Source organism: Notolepis coatsorum (genome assembly GCF_963971535.1).
Source record: "Notolepis coatsorum genome assembly, chromosome: 3".
Classification (NCBI taxonomy): Eukaryota; Metazoa; Chordata; class Actinopteri; order Aulopiformes; family Paralepididae; genus Notolepis; species Notolepis coatsorum.
The window spans coordinates 141,226,627-141,236,391 of record NC_140167.1 but is presented as its reverse complement, the minus strand read 5'-3'; the positions used below and the strand labels follow the sequence as shown (position 1 = coordinate 141,236,391).

At 44.4% G+C, this 9,765-nt stretch overlaps 1 protein-coding gene across 1 annotated transcript in view; it reads right to left on the bottom strand.

The window, feature by feature from the left end:
* Nucleotides 1-8,305: 8,305 nt before the first annotated feature.
* Nucleotides 8,306-9,765, bottom strand: part of lss (lanosterol synthase (2,3-oxidosqualene-lanosterol cyclase)) — a 119,722-nt gene continuing 118,262 nt past the window's right edge. The window contains exon 22 of the mRNA XM_084309580.1: nt 8,306-8,666. Within this exon, the coding sequence (XP_084165706.1) occupies nt 8,529-8,666 (138 nt within the window). The 3' untranslated portion in view covers nt 8,306-8,528. The remainder of the gene's footprint in view (nt 8,667-9,765) is intronic.

The window sequence follows — 9,765 nt, the reverse complement described above, 5'->3', positions numbered from 1 at the left end:
AAACCAAGAAATAAGTAGCTTAAGTACAACATCAATTATCCTACAGTGCAACAAAAATAACATTAATAAGGTGGAGACCAAAGTTGAGTTGAAAATGAAAAATGCAGTATGTTGAAAAATACAATACTGCCAAGTAGCCTCTGTGTGATCTCAAAAAGCACATGGCGACAAAAAAACTAAACAAAAAATTAAAGAGCTTTTTTTTTCTTCTTTTCTTCAGTTATTTTTTTTGTCATTTTAGTCACACTTGACTGTTTGCGTTGAGGAAAACCAGTTGACTGACTTTGTCTCCCTTCAGCCGATTTCTTTGCTCAGAAACCAACTGCCCGGTTTACATCAGGGTTCCCCATTTTCAATTCATCATATGACATACAGATAGACAGTACTGCTACATGCTCAGGACTTCATTAAGCATACCATTTGATGGAGAAGCATAATACAAGTTGGGAATGCTTGTATCAAGGTGATGCTCCCACAGTTAGCATACCAAGTGATCAATTGCATATTTGCATCTCGTTACGTTAGTCATAGCCTATTCATAGGCTACTGTTGTTTGACAAAAGACACTCATTAGCGCCACTCGTCTCCTATACAACCAAATAAGTAGTATGCTATTCATTCAGTTGTCTGTGTCAATGTCTGTCAATAGGTAGTACTACTATTCATTCAGTTTCTCAGAAGAAACGTGTCAGACTCAGCTGAGCTCCCGATCGACGATATCCGTTGAGTTCATTGTGTGTGTGTGTCTGTGTGCGTGCCGGGGGGTGGGGGGCGTGAACCGACTCATGGCAAGACGTGAGCGATTCGACTCACGCTCACGGCAATGAATCGGCTCTTATGAACGAGTCGCTCGTGACCGACACATCACTAAGTGGAAGCCACTTCCTCATGTTGCGAGGCGGAGTGGGGCCCGACGCCTCTGCATGCGCTCTGGAGGGAGAGAGGGAGAGAGAGATGGAGAGAGAGGGGGCACTTGGGGGGGGGGGGGACCTGCTGCGGCACACGCGGCACTCCCTCCGGAGTGTGTGCACTGCAGAGGTGTCGGGTTTCGCTCTGGAAGAAGCTCTCTCTCTCTCTCCCTCCGACTCTCCGAGTGTGTGCAGATGTGTCGGGTTTCGCTCTGGAAGAAGCTCTCTCTCTCCCACCCCCCTCTCTCTCTCCCACCCCCCCTATCTCTCTCTCTCTCTATCTCTCTCAGTCTCTCTCAGCAGACTGTGTGGGCTGACTGTCACTCAAAGTGCTTATGGGCGGAGCCAGGCCATAACAGCCTGAAGCTGGAAAATTATGGTTGAGTACTTGATTAGAAATATAAAACAATGCATTTTTTTGAAAAAAAACCTTACAGATGTCTTCAATAGACTAAAAGGAATTGTGTAAAGTTGCCCAAATAGTGCTAGGAATAGTGCCCCTTTAACTTCATGCTGAAGCCATTCTAAAATCAGCTATAAACGTAAACATGCGTGTGTGGCTGTACGCGTGCGTGCGTGAGCGCATGTCCCATCTGAGGTCTAGCTGACTGTACCCCTGGCTCTCTTATCATCAGCATTATGAGTAACTAAATAGTAATGCACAGCCACTTGGAAAAGTAACTGTAATCAGATTACTGGCTTGTAAAAAGTAACAAGTTAGATTACTATTTACAGTACTGAAAAATGTAATCAGATTAGAGTAACTAGTTACTTAGTAACTAGTTACTGGCATCACTGTTCACCACGTGAAAATGTTCTACCGCTTCTTACAAAGTGATTATAATTGATGCTCTGAAAGGGTTCACAAAACAGTAGCTTTTTGGAAAGTGAAATGATCTTTTACAATATGAATTAATATCAGGTAACCTCTTGCAGTGTCGATTTTCCAAACAAAATTCTTCATCTCTTCATTTGTTTTCAATGCAAGTGCTCTTCAGGGTCAATAGTTGAACACGCATGTCCTCATTAAATGTCATAACATAATATCATGTTAGGGCTACCCCCTCAGTCAAATACAATTTTTATATTGAAACAAAACCCATTTAGTTCATTTTCACAAATCAGTGCCCACATTCATCAAATAAAAAAGCCTCTAATTTGCCTAGGTCCAATATCGGATGTTGACGGACCTTTTCCTCCCTGCTCATACTGTGTATTGACTATTTCATTCTTGATCTTGAATATGACTCAATTTGCTCATGTCTTCTTTTGATCTCCATCCCCCTTTGGACTTGGTCTTCACTCCAACTCATCTGGACCTCATCTGGACCTGGGCCCCCGTAACCTGGCTCAACTAAGTCGATCAAAAGCCAGATTCAATTAACCTGATGAATAAATCCAGGCTTTCCCCGTTCCTCGAACGCTGATTCAGTCTTGTTAATTCGAACCAGACTTGATAATCAGGATAATTGCGCACGGCCGCCTCACCTGAAAAGACAGCAGGTGTCGATCGCAGAAATCCTGATTTTCTAACGGCATTGATTGATTGAAAACTTTATAACAGATTGCAGAATGGGTACAATACAGTACGGCTCAATAGCCTCACCGACAAGTTAAATGCATAGGCGAATTTAAGTCCCTCATTACCCCAATCACTCAGATTATATTTCTTTAAATGTGCCTGCTGGCAGTAGGCTTAATGGAATGAATAATCGAATGAGATCTTGCTAGCAATAATAATTAGTTCAACTCTTTCAGAATAAGTAGATAAAAACAAGCCCAAAGAGTATCTAATTTATACAAATTAATAGATACTTAGGATAGGATATCTGTACTGTATGGGCTCGGCTTAGGTATCATGTACATACATGGTTCCCAAAGTTTTCAAGGCGCGAACCCCGAATTCATCAAAACGTCAAAGGCTCATTCAATTTCTCAAGTCACGTCCACGTCATCAAATCTGTCAAACAGCGCATCTCCTAAAACATTTTTTAATCCCAGTTACAATATCACAATAACGTGTGAGTGACAGTGATACAATTCAACAATCCACAGTAAGGTATTTCCGGACATAATCATAATTGTGTTCTTAAATTTGCCTGGTTAAACATGTTAATTTGTGGTAATTTTTAGAGTCATCTAGCCAGGTATTCCACCTTGTTTTACAAGTGCCGTTTGTCCCAGAGCATGCAAAGTCACATCCTATGATGTCCGGGCATGCAGCCAAAGAGAGACATAACAGAACTGGATTGGTACGTTTTAGGAGGTGGGTATAGTGTAGCTGGCTGGAGATCAGGCTGCCAGTTGAGGGGAGGTGAATGTATATTGCCAAGGAGGTATAGTGTGGAAGGGTTGAATGTATATACTGCCAAGGAGGTATAGTGTGGAAGGGTTGAATGTATATACTGCCAAGGAGGTATAGTGTGGAAGGGTTGAATGTATATACTGCCAAGGAGGTATAGTGTGGAATGGTTGAATGTATATACTGCCAAGGAGGTATAGTGTCGAATGGTTGAATGTATATACTGCCGAGGAGGTATAGTGTGGAAGGAATCAAGTATGTTCTGATCTTGGGAAATCAGCTTTTTCCTATGACGCCTCTTAGAATGTCCTCATTCAACTTCAACTCTCTCTAAAGTTGGAGGTTCTCCCTTCCCTTGGAAAAATTTAAACATATGATTTCTAGGCGGCTAAGTGGTGCAGTGGGCAAGGCGCTCACCACTAACACAGGATATGCTGGTATCGAGCCCAGCTCTCGCCGTTGCTACCGGCTTGGCCGGCCGTCATACTAACACAATAGACCTGTCTCAAACCCTGCCCCTTTTCTTGATCCTCCAATCACAGCTGTCGCTTACCTCCGAGGTAAGCGACAGCTGTGATTGGAGGATCAAGAAAAGGGGGCAGGGTTTTGAGACAGGTCCATTGGCAGTGTTAGAGGGTGGGAACGCCGGTGGGTGGGGATTGGACGTTGTGGACAGCGACTCCTACAGGTCGGTTGGGTGACGCCGGTGCGGCGTAAACAGGAAGTATCGGGGGCAGCGTGAGCCTCCCACGCGTTACTCCTTGCCACAGAGTTCGAGCTGCTGCGGTGAAAAGATGCGACAGGCTGCCTCCTCGTCTACCGGAGGGGACACGTGATGCAAGGCTTCCATCCTCACTACAGCCGACCAGTGGGAGGCATAGTCTAGCAACGTTCAAGACAGGGGAGGGAAGAATTGGAAAAATACGAAATTGGGATGGGAGAAAAATAGAAAATTGGGGAGAAAAAGTGGATTAAAAAAAACATTATTTCTGACAATTGTGTGAATACCTGTAACTGATTTTTTTTTATGTATTTATTATTAATATTTTGAGTTTCATTTTCTGTGAATATTGCTGCTTTATTGTGTACTGTTTTGCATTTGTATGGTCGGCGTCTCTATAAATGAGGGAAACCTCAGAAAAGTACAATTTTAAATAAAAGGTTGAAATTAAATGAAAATATTAAAGAAACCGCAGAAAATTTCTTTATTCTAGAGTGAAATATTAACACTTTGGGTGCCGGGAAACGCTTAAACACGTCATTCCCGGCCATGCTCAAGTTGCCGAAGACGCTTTACAGCGTCTTTGATATCAATATTTCAAAAATCTGGGATCGGATTCATATGTCCCCTCCGCTGGCCTGAGATCCACCAGGAGGACCCACTGAGCTCTCTGGCGGTTCAGGAGCGCCATCTGGTGGCCGATCGGCGCAATCGCTTAACAGGAAGTGCCATAGAGGTTGTGCTGGACGGCCGTATTACTTCCGGGCACTCGCTATAGGTCCCGGCATTCTAGCTCGTCACAATACACAGCGATCGATTGCCAATAACTCGATAAACAACATGATTTGGACGTATATACCATTATACAAGCTGGAGATGGACCGGGTAAATCTACATCCCATAATGATAAAATGTCTACTCTACGATGATTGCCCAACGGCGCGCGGAGACTGGGGTGAGTTTTAGCGTGTAAAGTTACCGTCTTCGATACCAACTGCTATTATCAACATTTGACCCACATTAGATGATTGGTATAACGCTGCCCACGGAATTATAAACACCCCCTAGCCCATCCGGTCAACATCAGATGACGTGTAGTAACTTCTAGAAGTACGTCTAGTTGGAATTTTTTATATCGCGCTGATTGCCATAAAACTGTATTGCATCATCAATATAATGTATTTGGGGCTATAGATCACGTTCTGGAGAAAGCTGCAGAAAGAGATGAAAACATACTTATACATTAGACCATACTTTACTATGAATATGTGAATGAAAAAGTTTAACGTTGCTACACAATGAACAATACATATAGGACTTTGAATGGGCCCTAATAATGGCAATGTAGCAATAGAATTTAAAAAGTTATAGCCCTGCAAAGAAGGGGACTTTCTCTATAGACAAATAGAGCCGGCAACCTACGGTTGATAATGAATTTAACCCATGGCAGCCAAAGTGTTAACATGAATTACAAATAAATCACTCAGAGATGTGTGGATGAAAGGCAAAATGAAAATGAGACAAAATGTAAGGTAAACAGTGGTGCCCGAGTGTCTGAGACAGCAGCAGATTATCACATGTAGGAATGTTCAACGTGGAAAGTACTTCAGGAGAATGTACAAAGATAACACAAAACTGTCACGCCTTCCCGAGGTGTCGCAGTCCTAACTTGGTGAAGGAAGGTGCCCACTTGATAACCCCTGGTGACATGCTGGCTCTCACTGCCTATCTATTTACATGTTGGGTTGTGGTGGCCAGTAGGGGCCATGTGATAGCGTCACAAGTCAGGGTGTTCAGCTGTTTCACTGGGTGTCCCCCAGGGGTCAGTATTGGGTCACCTCCTTTTCACCATCTATCTCCTTCCCCTGGGCACAATCCTCCGTCACCATGGGGTCCACTTCCACTGCTATGCAGACGACACACAGGTCTACATCTCCTCCAGTCCAAACCCACCACTGCCCTTCACCCCACCTCCCTCACCACCTGCCTTAAGGACATCAGGAGCTGGATGAGCAGAAACGTCCTGAAGTTAAATGGCAGAAAAACTGAGGCCCTGCTCATCGGCTCCAAATCCACCCTCACCAAATCACAAAACACCCCAGTTCCAAACATCACCATCGACGGCTTCCCTGTACCCTTTTCCCCCCAAGTTAAAAGCCTCTGTGTCATCCTGGACGGTTGCCTCTCCTTTGCACCACACATCAAAAACATCACCCGGTCTGCCTTCTTTCACCTCCGTAATATCTCCAGACTCCGCCCATCCCTGTCCCAATCAAATACGGAAACCCTGGTCCACTCATTTGTCACATCCCAGATAGACTACTGCAACGCTCTCCTCACCGGCCTTCCCACCAAACTCCTCAACAGACTCCAAATCATCCAAAACTCTGCTGCCAGGATCATCACCCGCACAAACTCATCCGACCACATCACCCCCATCCTCATTCAACTACACTGGCTCCCTGTGCACTACCGGATCGATTTCAAAAACCTCCTACTCACCTTCAAAGCCCTCCACAATCTAGCCCCCATCTACATCACTGACCTCCTCCAGGAATACACCCCATCCCGCACCCTCCGCTCATCATCTACTGGACTCCTCTCCATCCCCAGCGCACGCCTCAGCACCATGGGTGCCCGAGCGTTCAGCTGCTCGGCTCCCAGACTCTGGAACTCCCTGCCCCCACATATCCGACAGTCTGACTCACTCTCATCATTCAAATCACAACTGAAAACCCATCTGTTCAAACTCGCATATTCACTATAACCTCCGTCACTGTCCTATACCCCCTGCTGTTTGTTTGTTATTTTAACTTCACTGTTTTTTATACTTCCTGTTTGTTTTATTTTTTAACCTCGACTTTTAACTAAGTATTTATAGGCATGTTAAGACTTTCTTTTCGCACTGGGATTTGATTTCTTCATTGAGCACCTATCCTTATCATTAGGGCACAAGTATTTTGTGTTCTATTATAAATAAAGTTAACCAGGGTTGAGCTGGGGGGACTTCAGTTTGTACCCATTTCTATCTAGCTTCCAAAAGGACTACATATAGAAAAAATACACAAAGACCGACTGCAGTGTCAATGTTACAAAGGGTCAGATTAAACCGAATATATATATTTATTGCTTGATATCCCTTGTATAATATTTGTATATCGTTTGATATCCCTTGTATATTATTTGTATATATACACGGAATATCCCTTTACCTGGGTACAAACCAGAGTAATATTCGCTCTCCTATTGGACAGCGACCCCTAGGCGCCAACGACCAAGCCCCCAACGGCAAGTTCAAAGGCAACTCCGGGCATGTCTCAACATGTCCAGAGTCTGCGCAGTAATACGAGACAGAACTGAGGTTGGCACTAGATAATTCACCTTACGTATAAATACGGCGCAGGTGTACACAGCAGCACTTGTTCAGTTCAAACCTTGATGCCTTCACCACGAGACAACGTGCAGTGAAGTGAGCCACTTTGCCTCTAAATAGAGCCTTGAGAACCGCGTGCGAATAGATTGCTAAAGTGTCAGAGTTTAACGCAGTAACGTCGAGTTCGACTTATTCTAATGTGAAGTAATAGTCTATCATTTATAGTGTATCGTGCGGCTACAGTTCTTCAGTGACCAGCATTACCACCGGTTCGTCGTGTATATAGCTAGTGCACTTATCCAGGCTGGGCGGCCTAAACTCGTGCCCCCATCCGAAGAGTCCTAGACGAGAACCATTGGATATGTACACCGGAGAATCTACACCGGCGACTGCTGAACCATTTCTGGTTGGATTATATTGCTTTGGGACCGTGACCGCTGGAGCAGAGAACCGTCGATCCCACTGTCGTTTGGGATCTACCCCCCGTGAGGATCATCACTCGAGCCCGCCTCTAGGAAGAAGCTGGCTAGCTGTCTTCCATGCTGTCGAGCATACTGGATTATAGCTGTTGCTTTGTCTGCTGATCAAGGGAGTACATGCACTGGCTCCTGTATCTGGAGCCTCGTTATTCCTCGTTGACCCAGACTTTGTACCCGAACATTCCTCTACCCCTGCCGGCCTTACACCCGGAGGGAACCCCCCAGTGTCTCCAGCTGGTACTAGTGTGCCCTATGTAATTGCTATACCACAGGTGGCGTCAGTTTAGACCCATCCTAGTATTCATACTATTCTCATTGACTTACGCTCTTGACTGACTTTACGCATGTTCTTCGCCATACAAGCGCAAGCCTAATTCTCAATCTGTAACCCAACGTTGCTTAATAATAATAAATACCCTCCAAATAGAACTTTATGTGTCAATGCCGTATTCTTGTGTGGGTGTTCACCATATATATTCATGTACTGTATGGCCAGTAATTAAAGTACATAACTAGTAGTGGTTTAATATATCATACTCTTTAATACAGTCAGGGAATTGTACCCCTCAGTTACAGTCAATGTTCGACACAAAAAGATGAAAACCAACAGTCTTCAGTGTCCAAAAAGAATGGAGGCTTTGAAGAGAACAGAATGAGTAATTATTGTCTGTATCCATCCTTTAAATAGGGATCAATTTGCTCATCCTGGCAGTGGCACCTCATCTGATGATGACCCCTGAGCTAATCACAGCTTGACCTTCCCAACCAGTGGGCTGAGGGGGTAGAGGGTGGAGAAGCGTCCCAGAGCCCACACCGGGAAGACATTCCTGTAGGAGGTGTAGCTGATAGCACAGCTCTTGTTGAACACACCCGGGATATTCTCCTATGAGAAGGGAGAAGACAGAAGAGATGCAACATTCACAAAAATGAAATGTAATTTTTTTTATTTAAAGCTACAAAATAAGTATTTTCTGACCACTAGAGGGCCGCAAGTTGCCACTACACACATTTTCCTAAAACGAAAGAATAATTATTTTTGTGTGTGGATTACAAGATTTCAACTACATTAAATACAACTTTCTCTTGGTAATGTCTTAATTGTTGAACAAGGTAAGTAAATACTACCCTAACATAATATTGTTGTAATTCAGATAGACTTTTTAAATGCATAAGATAGGTTTATAGAAATAGGCAGAGTTAAAAGACGGGCCGGGTTGCCTATTCCTTAATGACAGGTCAGTAGTGCTGCTTTTGCTTCCGCGTTTTCCCTGATTGGCTGCGCCATGCCCCGCGGCAGGCGCGGCAACCGCAGAGCAGAGCGGCAGAGCGGCGGAGCGGCGGAGCGGCAGAGCGCGAGCGGAATTAGGTAACCGCCGCAGGAATCCGCCATGATTTTCATTCAGCGCTTCAGCTCACCTGGCATAGCAGCGGTCCGCGGTCCTGCGGTTCGTTGTTGACGTGTTCGAATCCCATGATTTTTCTTTTTTTAACGTGATTTTTTTTTTAACGTGTATTCTTTCGCCGGTTAAGGTTAGGCATGGTTAAGGTTAAGGTTAAGGTTAGGCATTGTTTCGGAGTTGGTTAAGGTTAGAACGGTTAAGTTTAGGCGCTGTTAAGGAGCTGGTTAAGGTTAGAGTTTGTCAAAGAGAATGGCAATATTCTTTCTATGGTTAAGGTTAGGCATGGTTAAGGTTAAGGTTAAGGTTAGGCATTGTTTCGGAGTTGGTTAAGGTTAGAACGGTTAAGTTTAGGCGCTGTTAAGGAGCTGGTTAAGGTTAGAGTTTGTCTTAGAGACAGCCTATTTCCGCACTGCCGCTCTCCCGCGTTGCCGCGGTCACATGGTCAAATTGTCACATTCTTGCACTCATGACCGGTCATAAAGCCACACGCGGCCGGGTTTAGTCAACAAATAGAATAAATGATGGAAAAACAACAGACAGGCAGGCAGGTGGTGCAGGGTTTATTAAGTAAGACACCATGAT